We start from the raw sequence: 19,736 nt of genomic DNA, 5'->3' as shown, positions 1-19,736 counted from the left end.
TCATTAGCAGGGCTTGAACATCTGACAGCAAACAGAAACAGCTGTTCACAGCTCACTGCCACCAACAGATAAGGTGGAATTGGAAATTGGACATCCAAGCTTGGGTGGCAGGGACATGGAGAAGAAATACTCATGGGGACAAAAAGGAATCCCACAGGAAACAAAGCTCCAACTCTATCAGCCCCTTGCAATATCACAGAGACACAGCCTGGAATGGGGATGTGTCTTGTCTGCAACTTCTGTCTGTCTAATATTGAGCTGGATGTAACATGGGTGAGGAAACTCAGCTAAAAATACCATGTTTTGGGGTATGTTTCAATGTGATTGGAGAAAAACTTCTCAACACAGCTTAAAGCCCTGACATTTCCACCTGCAAACTCACCCTGAGTGTGGCTGCTGCTGCTGCTGCAGGACTGCTGGATCCTGCTCAGGGCAGGAACCCAGCTCAAGGGCAAAGGAACCCTTCCAGGATTGGGATAATCAGTGATCCCCACAAATAACACAGTGAAAGCAAGGCCTTTGCTGTGAGAAATGCTAACCAGTGATGATTATCTACTGAAATCAGAGCTCAGATTTAAAGGGGAAAGGATCCTCCCTGCTCCATGTGCCAGGCCCCTTTTAGACAGCTCAGAACTTGTGCCCCAAGACATTCCTTGCTGGGATAACTGGGTGTTCCAAGGTCTGAGGGACTCCCTCACCCCTCTCCCAGAGAAGAAGAGCAGCAGATCCTTACATGTAGTTCCTGATGGAGTCAGGGCAGATGACAACACAGCGCTGGCCCTCCTTCAGCTCCTTGGCTGCCTTCACAGCCACAGACATGGCACTGCCCGAGCTGCCCCCTGCAGAATACACAGCAGGGGCAAAACCATCAAACCACCCCATGGAAGCCATCACAGGGGAGGAGCAGACAGAACAGAGGAGCCCAGAGCGAGGGGGACAAGATGTGGAGCGGAAGGAGGTCTCTGATGTGCATCAGAGGAGGGCAGGGGGCTCCTGCCTGCTCTTACCACACAGCAGCCCCTCCTCGCGGATCATCATCCGGGCCAGGGCAAAGGACTCCTCATCATTGCTCTTGTACCACTGGTCCACTGTCTGGGCAGGGGCAGGAGACAGAAACAAGGCTCTGTTTAACTGGGGAGGGCCAGGGGAACTGCACAAGCAGTGTGGGTTCAGCCCTGGCTCTTTGAGGGAACAGCTGAGCCCCGGGTTTCCATCCTCCTCCAAATGCCAGGTGGGGATTTTTGCCAAGGTGAGATGATCACATCAGCACAAAAGGCTCCTTGCTGGAACCCTTCTGTGAGAGCAGCCTCAGACAGCATCAGCTTCCGCCCCCCCTGGAAGGCATCCCAGGGACACAGGCTCTGTTCAGGACAGTCTTATAACCCCTTTGTCCAGGAGGGATGCTCTGCTGGAAGGTTTGGTTTGGTTGCTTTGTGGGGTTTTTGTGATTGGTAAGTTGGTGTTCTTTGCTGTGTGTCTGTTTTATGTCACTGTCATATTTTCTGACAAATTCCTTCCCCAGGATTTCTTCTCCTGGGAAGTTGAGAAGCCTCAGGGAAAAATATAAATAATAAAAATTATCTGATTGCTTCTCCTGTGTTTGCTGCTTTGGAATGTAGTTTGAACATTACTTACCAACAGGTGCATGTTTGATTGGTTTCATGTGATTTTTTTTTAATTAATAACCAATCACCATCAAACTCTGAAGAGTCAGTCATGAGTTTTTATTATTCATTCTGTTAAACCTTCTGTCTGTATCCTTCTCTTTCTGTAGTATAGTTTTAGTATAGCATTCTTTAATATAATATCATAAAATAGTAAATCAGCCTTCTGAGAACATGGAGTCAGATTCTCAACTCCTCATCTCTCACCTTGTCCTGGGGACGCTCACAAACTCAACAGTTTTATTTTTATTGTCTGTGTTTCATGACTGGTTTTTTCCAGGTGTGTTTTGGGGTTGTTTTAAGCATGAAAAAAGTGTGTGTTGTAGGAAAATGTTATCTACTTACAGCACTTTGACTTAGATTTGTAAAACTAATGTGGTCTTAAGCCTTTCAAGGGCTGTTTATGCTGACGGAAAGAACAGGAATAGTTCTGCCTGCTAACCCTTCTATTTCAGCTTGAAGAAATCCTCCCCCAAGTTTTCCCCTGCCTTTAACCTCAATCCTGCATCCCAGCAGAGGGCAAAGGGCAGTAAACCCAGCAATGTGACTTACAGATCTATCCAACACTGTGGGGACAAAATCATATCCAATTCCTTCCACTTCATACATTGTCTTGTCAGTCTTGTTCAGTTCTTCTGGTTCAGCAAGGATGGAGCCTTCAGGATCCACACCTACAATCTGGAGAAGATTTCCCCTCAGGCCACCAGGACACAGAGCTTTGGAGAGCACTGGCCTTGTCACAGCTGCTGGTGGCACACAGCCAGCCTGCTCTCCTGTTCATTTCCTCCTGGCAATATTCAAAGGTTTTGCTGCTTCTGGCCCCCTTGGAAACCCATCCCAGCTTCTCAGGGTGATGGCACCACTTATTCCACACATGGGTTTTGCTTGGTTTAAACAGAAAACAGAAACCAGGCTTTCCCTGAGACAAGGTTGTCCTCATCCACATGCCAGGCATCATCACAGACAACTCATTTTGTGCCAAGTCAAGCAGATCAGTTTTATTTCCTTTACCACTCCCTGCCTGTGTAGGAGAACTCTCAAGATTGAAGCAGGATCCTGAGTTCTGTGAGGAAATCTCACGCATCACACAGGAAAACACACAGGCTGGTGTGTGCAGAGAGAATTCCACCGGGCAAAACCTCAGCAGCTCCAGAGCTGCCGGGGATGGCACAGCCAGGGAGGAAACAAAAGGTTGCAGAGCACAGAAGAAGAAGAAACTTCCAGAGAAGGAAGTTTCCCAGGCAGAAGGAAGTTTCCCAGGCACCCCATGGAGGGATCTGAGTGTCAGTATTCATCTGCTGAGCCAAACCTGAGCTCTGGTCACCAAGGGAACCAGAGCATGATGATTTCAGACACTCTGAAACCCTCTCTGCAGCCAGAACAACCTTTTAACTGAGAAGACCCAAGAACCTCCCTTCAGAGAGCCTTACAAGGAGTGGGATGTGCCAAGGAGAGCAGCTTGAGGAGACATTACAGGCAAAAGCAGTGGGGTTCTCACTTACTTTGCAGCCTGGACATTTCTCCTTCAACTTCCTGGAGATGCCAGTGATGGTCCCTCCTGTGCCAGCCGTGGCCACCACCATGTCCACCTTTCCTGTTTAAGAGTGTGGGAGAGAAGTGTGAAATCTCCAGCAGAAGGATGGATTGAAAGCTCACACCCACCTAAGGATGGACTTTCCTCAACAAAAAATGCACAAAAGTGGCTGAAAAGGGCAGGGTAGGACTCTTTGCCTTGAAACTGCATTGCTCAATCATCATTTTCTCCAGCAAGGGTTTTGAAATGCCCAGCCAGAGGCCTGGCAAGGCACCAATCTGTGGCACTTTGGACACAGCTGGATGTGGCCCACAGAGCTGACAGCTGCAGTTTTCCTGTTCCTGTATCTGCTGATACACACAACTCACTCTCTGAGTCAAACTGAGCAGCCCATTATGTTTGTTAATTAACTGAGTGAGTGCCAAGAGCGTGGGACAGGCAGCTCTGGAGAGAAGTGTTAACACAACTACTCCCTCATTTTCATGTGAGAAAGGCTGTTTTGGTCACTAGCACTCAGAGGGAGTGTGGATAGGACAGTTCATCCCTGTGTCACCACCTGCAGCTTCTCTGGTGCACCCACATGACAGCTTTGTTAATTTAAAAGGAAAAAGGGTTTTTAAAAGGTCACCACACACAAAATCAATTGCTTAGCAGCCAAAAGAATAACACCCCACCAAGCAGGGGTAACTGAACAGTGTCTGGGCTGTAAGGGGAAGTAAAGAGAAACAAGAAGCCTAAATCTGGAACTCATCTGGACTCTCAGTTTGTCGGATGGCAGCTTGTAAAAGTGCCATCAGTTTAACTCCAAGTTTGTCACAGAAGGACAAGGCAAATCCTCTAAACAGCCAGAGGAGAACCTTCCACATGGTCCTCTCACCTTTATGTGAATGAATTTAATTGCTGATTTTCTTATCAGAAGGTCCAATCAGAAACTGCACTGTCTATTAAGGTAGGTCTGGAGCCTTCCCTTCTGTGCCCTATGGAAATGCCCACGTGCTGCAGCATCACAGGGAATGCCTCCAACAGCTCCCAAAGCAGCTCCTGAGCTGAGAACGAGCCCAGCTGAAGCTCTGCTGCCTCAGCTCAGCCCCCTCTGGGGCTGGAGAGAGCCCTGAGAGCCAGAGGGTGCTGCTGGGGACAGCTGTGGCACAGAGCAGCCTGTGCTCCTGAGAGCACACTAAGTGTGCTGCACTCCTAAGTGAAGATGCTCGCAGTGTATTGGAGTATTTGCTCTGCAAATGTTAAAACCTACTTCTGTATTTGTGATCAAAGAATGACCCTATTCTATACCAGTCTACCTACAGAAGGGTTTTGAAGTAACTTAAACAGCACTGCTTTCTCCACCTGCTCACAGGCAGAAAAGTCTAAAATATAAAGAATTCTTCTTTAATGGGAAAAAAAGTCATTACTATGACCACTTGTCACTGTCATATTTTCTGAAAAATCCCTTGGCCCAGGATTTTTCTCCTGGGAAGCTGAGAAGCCTCTCAAAAAAAATGAAAACAATAATTATCTGATCGCTTCTCCTGTGTTTTGCTGCTTTGGAATGTGTCTAGACATTGTTTCCATGGATTCTGCTGTGAATTGTTTTGACTTAATGGCCAGTTGGGGCCAAGCTGTGTCAGGGCTCTGGAAAGAGAGTCACAGGTTTTCATTATTATCTTTTTAGCCTTCTGTCTGTATCCTTTCTGTATTTTTTAGTATAGTTTAGTGTTCTTTAATATAATATATATATATATATAATATTTAATATAACAAAATATTTAATATAATATAATTAATATAATATAGATCATAAAGTAATAAGTTAGCCTTCTAAGAACATCATCATTCCTTCCTTCCTCGGGGGTCCCAGAAAACACCACAACCACTGAAACAAGGTAACTCTCTAAGGACACACAGCACATGTATGGGGTTTGCTCTATCAAAATCCATGTTTTTCTCATCTGAGGGCTCATTCTCCAGGCACATAAGAGAAGGGCCCTGCCAGGGGCCCTTGGAAGGGTTCAGCAGTAGAGCAGACCTACCATCACACTGCTGCAGGATCTCCTCAGCCGTGGTGTCGTAGTGGGTCAGGGGGTTGCTGGCATTGCGGTACTGAATTCAAAGGCAGATCAGAAGTACAAAAATCACCTTTTGAGCGAGTTCAAAAGCATTTCAAACAATCCCCAAACCCCACAACACCTAACCATGCTCTCTGCAGAATGTATCATTGTGTATTATCTGGAACTAGGCCTCTTAAGTGACCTAATTTAAGCGCAGTCCTAAGGTGCCAGCACCCTCCCATGCCAAAATCAGTCCTGTCTGTGGGACAGCACTCCTAGCAATGTGACCCCTGTGTCCATTCTTCCTCACAGGATTGCCAGCTCACTGGAAATAGACACCCTGAGTGCTGTGGTTGTGGCAAACACCAGCTCATTGCTGCTCTCTAGTGACTGCAAAAACTTCCTTTCCTACAACGTGCTCACTGCTCAGCTCCACCTCCAGATTTGGGGCATCTTCTCCTCCAGAGACACATGGAGAGTGTTGAACAGACAACCCAGAACACCCCAGAGCCTCCTCCATGCTACACCTCACCTCTGACACCCTGGCTCTCACCTGGTCCAGGATGTGTGCATTGGGGATTTCATTCTTCAACCTCCAGGCCACTCCCACGTGAGATTCAGGAGAATCAAATCTGGCTGTAGTTGGGGTCCTCACAATCTCAGCACCCAGAGCTCTCAGGACATCCACCTGCAGCAAATAAAGGTGGTCACAACCCCAAAACACCCTCAACAGGCCCCCTGCACCTCCCGAAGGCCAGAATATCTGCAGGATATTCAAAGCTCCAGCACTGTCTTTTTTCACCCTCTGCTCAGCGAGGAACAGCTCACCTGGGACACAGGTAACCCCTTCAACGTGCCAGGTAAACCTCAGATTATCTGTATTTAAAATAATTATGGGAGTTTTCAAAGTGGCAGTGCTGTGGGGATGGGTCCTAAAGACATTTCCTATCCATGGCAAGCCAGCCTGGATTTCATTTTCTATCCATGGCAAGCCAGCCTGGATTTCTCCGGGCACTGGCAACAGCACCTCACCAGAGTTTTCCCTGGCCAAGATCCTGCACCTTCGTTGCTGAAGCCCCAGCACTGATCTGCAGCAGGAGCTCAGCGAGTGCAGACACGTTTATGTTTAAATTCTTGCAAGCAGAGGCAGCTCTGACCTTCTCCATGCTCATTTTCTCTGGCATGACGATGATGCAGCGATAGCCCTTCACTGCCGCCGCCAGGGCCAGCCCGATCCCTGCAACAGCAAAGGCACACAGAGCACTCAGTGAGCAGCAGGGCACAGAACACACAGGGACAGCTCTGGCACGCCCTGCCTTCCAGCATTTCCACCAGAGGGGTGGCAAAGGGGACGTTTCTGCCTGTGGGGTTTACAGGTGCCGATCCTTGTTTGAGGTTCACAGCCCAGAGGAAGTTTAGCCAAGGGTGGGGAACTTGGCTTGTGCAAACTGCTGCCTTTGCAACATGCACATCACCTTCCTCCTGTCTCACCCACTTCATTTTGCCAGGTCTAATTTGGGAAAGGAACGTGCTTTAAGCTGGAGGAGATGAGAAGAATCACTTTGATTCTACAAAAGGTCTGCAGAGCCTCTATTGACTCACTGCTGCACAAATCCCAATTCACAATGTGCTGAGACTAAGTCCTGTCTAAAAACACATTATTTAGATGCTGTTGGTGATTGAGGTTCTAAAACACAGTGTCAGCTTGCCACAACAGTGAAGCACCCTGGCTGCTGGAGACAGACATCTCATTTCCACTCTGAACATCTCCACTCCATGTCCAGCCTGATTTCTGCCTGCTCACCTGAGGGCTGAGCTCAGCAGAGCTGTCCCTGTGGGAGAGAGGCTCACACCTGCTATCAGATCACCTCTTTGCTCACACCTGCTATCAGATCACCTCCCTGCTGGACAGCCTGAGCTGATCAGGTTGGCTCAGAGGTGTGGAGCTCAGGCTACAGCTCTCCTGCTCCTCTGGGCACCAGCACATGCAGCTCACCCTACACAGAGGCCTGCTTGTTCAAAGCTGCCTCTGGTTTTTTGTGGGAGAAAAAATCCCCACCTTAATCATCTTTAATTGTTCCTGTAAGAGAAGCCTAACCCACACCTCAAACAACTCAAGTGGTGTTTAACATATTGGGAAGGGAATGTTTTCTTAGTATATTATAGATAAATATGGATGACCAAATACACAAAATAGACCAGCAGCAGCTTCATTAAAGCCAAAGGCTGAAGAGAAGTCATCCAGATCTTCCTTATGGTCTGTGATGAAGAAAGGATTTTGAGACCTGAACTCTAATACTTTGTACTTTCTGCTACTGGAAATGCAGCAAAACATCAAAACAGGACTTTGGCTGACGGAGAACTGGGATGCAGAGAGGATAAAAATATAACACATTAGCTCTCACATTCAACACACCCAGTAACTCTGAGCAGTAGAGAGCAAAAACCAATTCTCTCAGGTTACTGTGTGCCCTGCTCTTTGCTCTTATGTGACAAAAAAAAAAAAAAAAAAATCAGCTTTCTGAAGTAATTGCCCTGTATCTCCTTCAGTTCTGCCTTTGTGGATTCTGTGGCAAGTAGAATCATTTATCAGCTACTGACCCAGAGAGAGGGATGTCATGGCAGGACCTTGGATACTGGAGGAATGCAACACACAAGGATATTTTCCACTCCTGGCCATGGTTCAGGCAGGAGCTACAGCCACACTCACCAAGGCTTCAGCTGCCCTGAATGGCCCCAGAATCCCCTGAGTGGCCCCAAAATCCCCTGAATGGCCCCAGAATCCCCTGAATGGCCCCAGAATGAATCCCCTGAATGCCCCCCAGAGCAGCTCCTGAGCTAACAGATGTGACTTCCCAGTTTCCTGCTGCTGGAAGAACTGAAAGAAGGGGAAGATCCAGATTCACTCAGGTTTGAGCTTTTATATGTTTCAGGTTCTGTTCTGCTTTAGTGTGTGGGTCTGAGCTTCATATGAGGGGATGGTGAGCTTTGTGCACAGAGCAGGGAGACAAAACAATTCCTGCTCCAGCTGGGCACCAAGGACAAATGATCCAAATCTCAGCCCAGGAGCACAAACACCATGGGCTGGAGAGAGAAAAACAAGCAGGGTGGGACTGCAGGGCTAAAGCTGGAATGGGACAATGAACTGCAAGGTGCAAATGGAGCAGAACTGATCCCAGGGACAGACCCCGTGCCCGGCCGTGCATTTTGGGGCCATTTTGGTTCATCTTGGGTGCAGCCCTGGCTGGGCTCTGGTGCTGCCCAAGGTGCATCCATGGAGGCCTTCTCATAAATCCCTGCTTTATTATTTAGCTCTGTTTGGCCTCTATTCTAAGTCTGCCTACACAAGGCATCAATGCCAGTCTTATGGGTGCTTCTTTACACAGTAATTTCAGTCAGAATTGAATTCCCGAGGACTCTTATGAGTCTGGCCTAGCACTTCCTTTCTTTAAATCAAAGAGGCTCTGCAGTTCAGCAGAACTCCTTCCCACCTGCTCTGGTCAGCAGAGGACAGTTCAGAATTGTTCCTGGTATGAGGTGAAGAGGCACAGCTCCCTGCACCAGGCAGGCAGGAACAGATCCCCTTCCCTCCCTGCACAGGCTGTGATCTCAAACCTGCCTTTTCCAGGAAAACCACCACAGCCTCTCCCCACGCTTTCCCCAGCCTCTCCATGCCCTACCTGTGTTCCCAGAGGTTGGCTCAATGATGGTGTCCCCAGGTTTCAGGATCCCAGCTCTCTCAGCATCCTCCACCATCCTGAGGCTGATGCGGTCCTTCACGCTGCCGCCGGCGTTGAAGTACTCACACTTGGCCACTGCAAACACACAACCAGCAGGGCTGCAGGGCATTCCAGAGCTCATCCAGCTCCTCACCCTGCCCTGGGCACAGACATCTTCCACCAGAACAGGCTGCTCCAAGCCCCATCCAACCTGGCCTCAAACCCTGCTTTTGTCCCTTTCCCCTTTCCTGGTAAGTTCTCCAGCCAAAAATGTTTTGGATTACAAAATCCTAAAACCCAGAAAATCTGCCAGGGAAAACCAGGAATTTTTCCTCCCAGTATTAATATACAGTATTGGCTGGGTTAAAAAACCCCCAACAAAAAAAAAATCCACTGACCATTTCACCCCTTTAATCATTTCCAGTGATCTTTAGTAATAACTGCAGAGCTGCATTTTGCACACACTGATGAATACTCTGAATAGGAGAAGCAGTCAAAAACTTCACACAACTGCTTTAAATATAAAAAATTATTTTCTATGAAAAACATTTTTGTGTTTTCTACAGAAATGGAAAAGCTGCAGGAATTGTTCTCATGAGGTACAAACTGAAAGATGTTTTAGATGACAAAGTCCTAAAACCCAGAAAATCTACCAGGGAAAATTAGGAATTTTTCCTCACCGTTTCCTGCCAATCACCTGCACTCCTGTGGCCAGGTTATATGACACTACTAACCCAAGCTACCCAAGTTTCTGAACCAGTGTTTGTAATTTATTCTCTGCCTGCAGAAACTCACAGAGTTCACACTTGAGCCCAAAGTGCTTCCCAATCTTGTTGATCCGCACCAAAGGTGTGTTGCCAACTTTATTCAGGATGCTGGGCAGGATCTTCGGAGGCTCTGGCCTGGCACAAACACAAACAAAGTCAATGTAGTCACAGAAGGGTCACACAACAACCACACAGCATTTATTGCTTTTATTTCTCCTTTTGTGGAAACCCAGGGCACTGGGAATATTTCTCTGTCTGCTCTGGGGTGCCCTGACCCCCAGGGCAGCACTGACTCTGACCCTCATTCATGGAGAAAGTTTCCTAAACTAGAATTCTAGTTTTCCTAGAATCCACAAAAGTGAGAAATAGCTTATAGAGAGCAGTGTAGGTGTATCACTTGGTGAAAAATTGAGGTTTTGGGGTTTTTAGTGTATTGTGGATGGAAGCAAGGTGGAGGGCACAGAGTGTTGTCCTGGGTTTCTTCTTCATGCTGCTTCTTCCTCCTTCTCCATGGGTTTGGGTGGCATTTTGTAATTGGGCAGAAAAGTCCCCATTGCAGCTCTGTGGGATCAGTTATTGGGTTAAAAGGGAAAATAATCCAGGTGTCAGTTCTTCATTGGATAGTTCAGTCTTAAAAGCCCTTGTACCAAGAGATTGTTGGCCATTTTGTGCCTTTAATGAAAAGCTGCCAAACTCACAGCAGTGAGACTGTTTTACTGATAACAAATAATAAACACCTGAGTGTGAACATGAAACACCACCTCAAGTGCCTTCAATCCAGACCCAGAGAAACCCACAACTGGTACCCCCACATCCTTTATCAGGCTGGTTATTTTAGCTATTTTAGCTCAAAGGAATATCCACTGGATACAAACTCAAAACATCAAGCCCTTGATCGAAAACATCACTTAATCAGAGCTGGGTTTGTGCTGAAAATCAGCAAATAAGGTAACACTCACAGGGTGGCATGATGATGGGGGGAGGCAGAGAGGGGCTTCCCGAGCTTCCAGGTGCATTTGCTGGGTGTGTCAGGGCGGATCCACTGCCTCTCTTTCTCACTGCTCTTGCAGTTCTCAGTGTCCACCCCACCAGAGACAAAACACTTGGCAGGGGCATGAGGGCATGAGTTGGTATCTGGCTTCTTCTGGGAAGGAAGAGTAGGGATTCCATTCTTGGGGGAGGGAGAAGGAAAAGAAAAGGAAAAAAAAAAAGGAAGGAGAAAAAAAAAAGGAGTTGATGTTTCCATAGTGCTGTGAGGATGGGAAGTGTTCCAGCATCACCTTGATTTGCCAAATCCCTATCACCAACACCAGAACCTGCACTGCAAGTCTGGGAGCAAAGGCTCACCACAATGCTCTGCACAAAGATAATTTAAACACACGTGGCTCACTGTAACCAGCCTGCACAGACACAGAAAACCCAGGGCTGTTCTCATGGGAGACTACCCTCCCACACCAAAGGCTCTCTGAAATAAAACATAAAACCTCCCCACTGCAAGCAGACTGGAACACAGTGAGGCTGCTTGGTGACTCATTAGAAATCTGTGCCAGAGGGCTCTGCATGGCTGAGTGGTCACAGAGAGCTCTCACAGAAAGGTTTCAGCAATTCCTTCCTCCAGCTCAGAGCCCCATCCAACCTGGCCTTGAAACCTCCTGGGCTTGGCCCTTCCCTGGAAAATTCTCCAGCCAAAGAGAAAAATGGAAAAAATGGAAAAAATGGAAAAAATGGAAAAAATGGAAAAATGGAAAAAATGGAAAAAATGGAAAAAATGGAAAAAATGGAAAAAACTTCTCCCCTTGTTCAGCCTGCATTCCCACTCCAGTACTCCCAGCATTAATCCCTTCAGCTTATTTTATTTATTTTTATTTATTAATCCCTTGAATGGGGTGTGTGGGGGAAATCCAGAACTTTCCAGAGCTCTCTTGGGCTCTGCTTCAGTTATTTCAACACATTTTACAATTCTGAAACAACATTTTGGAAAGCCAGCCTTTAGATATAACAAGTAAGGAACAAACCAAATAATTGAGGCAATATTTTTAACACACACATATATAGGTAAATAAATTAATTGTCTTGATAAGAAATATTGCTTAGCCTGATTAAGAAACAAGTATTCCCCAAAGAGCTGTGAGTACCTTAGAGACAGGAACAGGCTTTTCTGATACAAACTTCTCCATGGTTTTTGGTGGGGGTGGTGGCACAGAAAACTGGATTTTCTTCAGGAGAAGAACTGCTGTGGGTCACAAGACTGGAGTTCTCTTCAAAGCTGTAGACCATATAAGTTAGAAGAAAAAAAAAATAAAAAACAAACTATCAGGAAACTCTCTCACAGGGGCAAAACACACACATCTTTTTCATAGGGGGAAAAAAAGGAAGCTGCAAAAGCAAGTGAAGATGACTTCTATAAATAGGATTAAAAATAAATCGGGCAGCAGAGAAATTGTGCAGGATTGATGGAGGGTGCCCTGACCCTGTCCCTCCTGCATTATTAATCTTCCCTCTGCTCTGTCCTCCACAGTAAGCACAAAACATCTTTATCAGACCTTCTGCAACTCCAGGAGCTTGAAAGCCACAAAAAGTAATAGGAAACACAGTTTGTTCAGTACAGTCCTTCATGGTGCTGTCCCCAAAAGAGCCTGTACACAACTTTGGAAAGGGATTTATCCAGGAACAGAGGCCTCTCCACCCTCAAGGAGAGCAGAATCTCACAAGTTCCTACCCAAAATTAATTAGTGTTCATGCACAGCTTCAGTGGTGCTGCATAAAACACACACAGCAAACACTTCAAGCTTCTAGCAGCTTTTAGCTTCAGAAATGAGTAAATACAAAATAGTAATGTAAATACAAAGTTCATTTCTCCTACCAGTTGTTCACAGAGCCTGGCTGCTCCCTATCAATTAAAGACAAAAATCTGGCTGAAATCTTGGAAAGCATGAGGTGTTTTCCCCTAATATTTGTTTTCTTCATCACTGTTCCGCAGCAAGGTTCAGCTCTTTCCATTACTGAATTTTGCTGGAAAGGGTCCCTGGCCTCATCCTCCTGGCAGAGGTACACAAAACACATATTTAAGATCTCACACAGCTGAGAAAACTGGAAAAAAAATCTGGATCACAGCATCAGTGAAATTCAGTATTTGATCCTGCAAGTTAACACAGGCCACTAACCACTGCTGCCTTGAGCACTGCAAGGCTTAAAGCATTTAAACTGCTCTCCTCTAGGGGAAAAACCCCAAAAACCTCTGAAAATATCAACTTTCCAGACTAAGACTTGAAGCAATTTTCCTTCAACAAAAATATTTCCATGCTACCAAAATGATACAATTCTATTTGATCAGTTAATACGTGAGCCAAGATGGATTATAACCTGTTATAGATGGATTATAACCTGCCATAGACTGCTGACCAGGATTAGAATGACAGACACCAGTCTAAAAAAGCACAGATCCCATAAATACACAAAATGTACCACCAACCTGTCTTTGCCACCAGAAATCAGCTTACTCCTGTGAAAAATGCATGTATTTTATGATTGGCTTTTTGCAAATATTAAAATGAATATTATATGTGTTGTGTTAGAAAGTAATGCTGTATTAATTCTCTTAAGTAGTGTGTTAAATATAGTTTTAGGTTATAAAAAATGTTAAAATAGAAACTGTGCCATGTAGGATACTTTTTTTAAAGAAAGGACTCGCGGTGAGATATCAGTCACAGGACACCTGAATCTTTCAGAGAAAAAGAATTTATTGCTCCATTATCAGAAGAAATGAACTTCTTCCCACCTCAAAGACACCAGTAGGATTAAGAGGAAGAAGCTGACACTGACCAGACAGAATCCTGTGTTTGAATGGAGTTTATGCACCATGTATGAGGTGTATAAATATGCAACAGGCTGTTGCTTTTAAGGGTTAATCCTCTGTTAATGGGTGTCCATTTTCAGGCTTATGCTGCCCAGAAAAAGGTACCCTGACATCCATAAGTCTTTGTATTTATTGTCTCATATTGTCCAAATTATCATTACTCTAATTGCATTACTATTTTTAAAACCATTTTGTTACTATTAAACTTTTAAAATTTTAAAAACAAGTGATTGGCGTTTTTCACACTCCCAGTTCCAGACTGAAACCCTGCCCTCATTTCTCTTTCTAGGATGCTCAGGTTCACAGTCCAGAGTATCACTGGGGTTTTTTTGGGAAAGGAAAAGTACTGGAGGATTTTCAAGGTTGGCATGAAACACATGGAGTGAGTGCCTGTGCCACAGGGTAACACTGACAATATTGACAAAGTCCAGCTGAAAAGGGGCCTTGCTGCCAAAGGGTCAAATAATTTCAAAATACAGGAGAAAAGCAGCAAGGGTTTAGAAACAGGAGACTGAAAATTTTGTTCTGCTTCCAAGTTATAATAAAATAAGAGCACAAAACCTTTAAAAGCTTTAAAGCACCAGCTCTCAGTGTCTTTCAAGAGTGTCCAAAAGCTGAGATGAAAGAGGGGGGAATTCACTGCAGTAAAAAATAAGAGGTTTACAGTATTTGTTATTTGTATTGATGGCAGGACAGAAATTAATGTGGCTCTCAAAAAGCTGCCTTTTGGACTGGGCAAAGCAATAGCATCTCATTTCCTTTATTGTAAGGCAAAAAATTAATAATTTACTAACATCAACTCCCATTACTTCTTGAACAGCAGAAATTGAGAAAAAGCTGTCTTTATTTCCCTCAAATAAGCTGTGAGATTCTCTCACATTTCCATAATGGCAATACTTGATGTTTGATCAAAGCTTCAATAACAAGGCTTCAACTCTAAACAAAAATAAGGAGAGAGACAAAAAGCTCAAAATCCTGTCACCAAATACAAACCTTAAGCAACATAATTAATTTCTTACAGCCCTAGGGGACACAAATTCAGAAAAATGGGGTCAGATGTGGTCTAGGACATCCAAATCCCCATCCTGATCCTCCCTACAGGCCCAAACCAGCATTTTTGGGGGGTAAGCAGGACAGGAGGATGGCAACTCTGCTTCTGTAGGTGAACATTGCTCAGCAGAGGCCAAGGGAAATGATAAGCTGCAGGAAGAGCTGCTCGTCTTTAGGAAAAAGAATCTGTCAGCCTGAATTTAATTTTCCTCTAAAGGGGAGCACTGCCATAACCAGTTGGGGGTGTGGGTAGAGTCTAACTAGAACAGCCTGACTAGCTCCTGCCATTACATCTGCAGATCACAGAATCACAGAATCACAGAATAATGAGGTTGGAAGAGACCTCTGAGATCATCGAGTCCAAGCTGTGCCCTGAGACCTCAACCACACCATAGCACCAAGTGCCATGGCCAGGCTTTTTTTAAACACATCCAGAGATGGTGATTGTACCACCTCCCTGGGAAGAGCATTCCAGTGCTTTAGTATTCTTTCAGTGAAAAAATTTTTCCTAATATCCAACCTATCCCTTCCCTGATGTAGCTGGAGGCTGTGTCCTCTGGTTCTGTCAGAGACCGACCCCACCTGTCTGCAGCCTCCCTTCAGGAAGGTGCAGAGAGCAACAAGGTCACCTCTGAGCCTCCTCTTCTCCAGGCTGAACAGCCCCAGCTCCTTCCATTGTTCCCCACAGAGCTTTGTTCCAAGATCACACAAGGCAAAAAAAAAAACAAAACAAAACAAAAAAAAAGAATAATTACTCAGAAAGAGAATTTACAAAGCCACTTACACCTAAGTCACAAAGGGGAGTGAGTGGGACAGAGGGATGAGATCCAGAGAGCCTCATGGGCAAGGCTCACACCCCTGGGTCCATGTCCACAGGGGAGCCAAGACCTAAATTATTCCTCAGCTGCTCGAGAGCAGGACTGAGGGCCAATGACTGAAATGAACCCTGAGCTGAACCCAGTGCCCAGGTGAGTCAGGAGCTGTGTGAGTTTCCACGGCTGTGCACAGTGTGTGCTCTCAGCACTGCTCAAACATCCCCTGAGCAGCAGCAAAGGAGCTGAGCCCAGCCTGGAGCAGGGATGGAGCTGTGTGAGGCAGCTGTGAGAGCTGAATCTCAGGGATGAGACACAGAATTCCTGTATCCCGTCCCTCTCTCTGCTGCACCTGACAAAGGGAAACTTGGTGGTGTTAAGCAGGTACAAATAAAGCACTGCAGAACATTGTTCTGCTCAGCCTGAGCGCCACAGGGTATCTTTGTAGGTAACCATGCAGCCTTTGGAAACACCACAACTGGAACATGTTTTGCAGAGATAACTAAAAATTCTACAACTTTGTGAAAGTTGTAAAGCTGGTATGTTTATTACAGCGCTGGATGCATGTGGAGATTACTCTCCTTAAAAGACATGCCTACTTCTGGGAATGAACTTTAGGATTTTTTTATCTTCTTCTCAAATCCATATGCATACAATTTCACAATAGGTTCACACATACTCATTTTTACAAATTTTGCATGACATTTTTTGCTAGTTCTTCTCTACCAGAAAGAATTCTTAGGTCAAGTTGACCTGCTCTCACAGCAGTCTTTCTGTTTCTTTTCATCACTTCTTGTTTCTTTTTTTATTTCTGTCTTTCCCTGAAGCAGTTTCTCTGATTTAGGCTTTTGCAGTCAGGCTAAACAGCTATGTTTTCCAACTACAGACTTAAAGATGTACATTTCGCTTAAATCAAAATGGATTTCTACTCTGGAGAATTTTGACTTTGTTTCAAACAGATTAAGGAGAAAGGCAAACATTTGGGTTGTTTTGCTGCTGTGGTTTCTCTGTGAGTGTGTGTGTGTCCTTGTCACTTCCCCAGGAGCAGCCATCCCTCCTGTGCCAGGAGATACCAAGTGACCTCAAGCAACCTGAATTAACATCTGGCTCCAGGAAGAGATCCTTCAAGAATCCCAAGCCTTATTTCCATTTTCTCCTGCAGAGCAGGTGAGAACATGCACATCCTCTCCATGATCACTCTTCAAAAGCCAGACTGGCACAACTCAGAACTTTCTGGAAGGAAAGGGGCAGCTCTTTAATGCCCTCACCTCTGTAACACTGCAAAGATCAAACTCTGGCAGCAAAGCAACTCCCACTGCTGTGGCAATTGTTATTTTAGAAACCAGCCTGGGAGAAGAGGGGAGTGTTCAGTTTGCTGTGCCCCAGGGAAGGGAAGCTGAGCCTGCAGCCCTCACACCGGTGTCTGACAGCTCCATTTCCTCAGCTCACCCCACCTGGACTCACTGATAACTCTCCTGATGTCTCAGGAGCACAGCAGCACGAAAGAAAAGACTGGAGCATGCTTTATCTGTGTTTTCACCTGCTGCAATCAGAAGCTTTCAGTATTTCCTCCCTTCTAGTTCCCCTTCCTGAGCACAGAGATGGACCAGCACTGCAGCAGGGCTCTTGATGTGCCCAGCCCAAGCTCAGGGACAGGAGGATTCCATGCTCAGAAATTAAATATCTTGCTCAGCATCACAAAAAGAGGGAGCTGCTCTCAGTTTTTGACGAGCTCTGTGAGACAAGCAGAAGCACAGCACTCCTTCCCCAGCACTGTGCTGCCTCCTGCAAAGCTCCACAGGTTTTGCTGGCCCTGAGATCTCTGATAAAGGCTGGCACAGAGCTGGGAGGGAGGCAGCTTTTGGCTGATGAATATTTGGTGGGAAAGACCAGCTGCCATCACTCTGTGGAGCTTTTAGCAGGATCCCCAGAGCATCCACAAGCACTGCTGTGTGCCTGGCTCCTGTCTTTTTAGCAGGATTGGCAGAATTAATCAGAAAGAGAATTTGCAAAACCACTTCAACCTAAGTCTCAAAGAGGAGTGGGACAAAGGGATGAGATCCAGAAAGCCTCATGGGCAAGGCTCACACTGCTGCGTGCCCAATTCCTGTGTTTTTAGCAGGATCCCCAGAGCATCCACAAGCACTGCTGTGTGCCCAATTCCTGTGTTTTTAACAGGATTCTCAGAGCACAGCCCTGCTGTGTGCCCAATTCCTGTGTTTTTAACAGGATTCTCAGAGCACAGCACTGCTGTGTGCCCAATTCCTGTGTTTTTAGCAGGATCCCCAGAGCATCCACAAGCACTGCTGTGTGCCCAATTCCTGTGTTTTTAGCAGGATTCTCAGAGCACAGCACTGCTGTGTGCCCAATTCCTGTGTTTTTAGCAGGATTCTCAGAGCACAGCACTGCTGTGTGCCCAATTCCTGTGTTTTTAACAGGATTCTCAGAGCACAGCACTGCTGTGTGCCTGGCTCCTGTGTTTTTAGCAGGATTCTCAGAGCACAGCCCTGCTGTGTGCCCAATTCCTGTGTTTGTAGCAGGATTCTCAGAGCACAGCACTGCTGTGTGCCCAATTCCTGTGTTTTTAGCAGGATTCTCAGAGCACAGCACTGCTGTGTGCCCAATTCCTGTGTTTTTAGCAGCATCTCCAGGCCAGCAGCTGGGGCCAGCCCATGCCAGCCACCCCAGGCTGCCGTGCTGCCAGTGCCACCTCAGTCCCTGAGCCTGCACACTGCAGGACATGGGTCCCTCCTGCCCCTGGCTGCCACCACCTCGTCGGGAGCAGGTTCTGCTTCTAACCTTCTCTTCCTCTTCAGGGCAGCTGGGGACTCACACAGAGGGCACCAAGGGGACTCACACAGAGGGCACCAAGGGGACTCACACACAGGGCATGGCAGGGCACCAAGGGGACTCACACAGGGCACCAAGGGGACACACACACAGGGCATGGCAGGGCACCAAGGGCCACCAGCTGCTCTGGACAAGGATGCTCAGTGCCAATACCCCCAGACCCCACCTCCCCAGTGGTGATCCGAGCAGAAGGGAAGCAGCAGGCTCTGAGCTCTCCAGGAATGCCTTCCCTGTCCCCCACAGGATCCCCGCGCTCCCCTGCCCCCACGCTCGGTGTTTTTCCGCCTCTGCACAGCGCAAGCGTTGCGGAACCACCTCGGATCAGCAAACAAACCCCTGGCAAGGGCGAGCAGAGTGAGCAACGCTGCTGGAACGGGCCCAGAGTTCCAAAACCTCCGTGGCCAGAGGCGCTGGGAGCACAGAGATACACGGCAGACTGGATACTCAACCAGGAGCAGGAGAATCACTCGCCTTTCAAGTTACAGCTGCTCCGAGACACCAGGAGGGTTATTAATATTAATATATTGGGAAAGTTTTCTCAGTATATTAGAGATAAATATATTTTCTCAGTATATTATAGATAAAGAAATATTTTCAGTATATTATAGATAAGTATGGATGACCAAATGACTGCTACTGAACAGCTCCCTCATGACTTAGCCACATTCAGATCCCTCCCAGCTGGGGAGGGAGAATAGATGAAATCAAATGTAAAAAATAAGCTCCACGGTCCAGTGCATCAGCCTTGCAGAAGAACCTCATGGCACCCACGAGAACAATGGGCAGCGAGCCAAGAGCAGGTGCAGGACCCCGAGAGAGACCCAAAAGGCACAAAGTCATCCCGTGAGGCTGCAGGAAAAGCCGAGAGCCCATCTCTGCTCCGGGCACCGTCCCGGGCCCCGCAGCGGAGCCGGCACCACCCGGGGCTCCCCGGCTGCGGCTGCCGCTTCCTCCACTGCAAAACCGAAAGAGAAACGCAGCACAGACCCACTGAGGGGTCAGGATGGGAGGGACCACAGTGCTGCAGCTGGTCCGAGCTCCCCGCTCCAGCACAGCCATCCCGGAGCACATGGCACGGGATGGAATCCAGACGGTTCTGGAATATCCTCACCCAGGGAGCCTCCGCAGCCCCTGCGCGCACTCCGCTGCCGCCCTCCATGCCCCATCCATCCCCTCCGGGATGAGGGGCACGGCCAGCCCCCGCTCTCAGCCCCCACATCCCGCTCCCGCGGATGATGCAACCTGCGGCCGCCGGGATGCGCCGGACCCGCCCTGCCCTGCCCTCCGCCCCGGCCGCCACCTCACCCGCGCGATCCGCACCTTGCCCAGGACACCGCCGCTGTGGGGACGGCGGGGATGGAGCCCGTGAGGAGGGTGAGGGTGAGGATGGCGATGATGATGATGATGGTGATGAGGAGGAAGAGGAAGATGAAGGCGCG

General features: G+C 47.2%; 1 protein-coding gene across 2 annotated transcripts in view; it reads right to left on the bottom strand.

Annotated features, from left to right (window-relative positions):
- The window catches only part of LOC131080731 (cystathionine beta-synthase-like protein), a 28,442-nt gene extending 8,706 nt beyond the window's left edge, over positions 1-19,736 (bottom strand). For both annotated transcript variants that reach the window (XM_058019246.1, XM_058019247.1), the window contains exons 1-12: positions 19,618-19,736; positions 11,865-11,995; positions 10,689-10,900; positions 9,758-9,864; positions 8,924-9,058; positions 6,401-6,480; positions 5,797-5,931; positions 5,226-5,295; positions 3,167-3,258; positions 2,217-2,342; positions 1,008-1,092; positions 734-839 (exon numbers count right to left, since the gene is read on the bottom strand). In XM_058019246.1, the coding sequence (XP_057875229.1) occupies positions 734-839; positions 1,008-1,092; positions 2,217-2,342; positions 3,167-3,258; positions 5,226-5,295; positions 5,797-5,931; positions 6,401-6,480; positions 8,924-9,058; positions 9,758-9,864; positions 10,689-10,900; positions 11,865-11,906 (1,190 nt within the window). In that variant the 5' untranslated portion in view covers positions 11,907-11,995; positions 19,618-19,736. The remainder of the gene's footprint in view (positions 1-733; positions 840-1,007; positions 1,093-2,216; positions 2,343-3,166; positions 3,259-5,225; positions 5,296-5,796; positions 5,932-6,400; positions 6,481-8,923; positions 9,059-9,757; positions 9,865-10,688; positions 10,901-11,864; positions 11,996-19,617) is intronic.

Source organism: Melospiza georgiana, chromosome 2 (assembly GCF_028018845.1).
Source record: "Melospiza georgiana isolate bMelGeo1 chromosome 2, bMelGeo1.pri, whole genome shotgun sequence".
NCBI classification, from domain to species: domain Eukaryota; kingdom Metazoa; phylum Chordata; class Aves; order Passeriformes; family Passerellidae; genus Melospiza; species Melospiza georgiana.
This window is presented reverse-complemented; position numbering and strand designations above follow the sequence as displayed.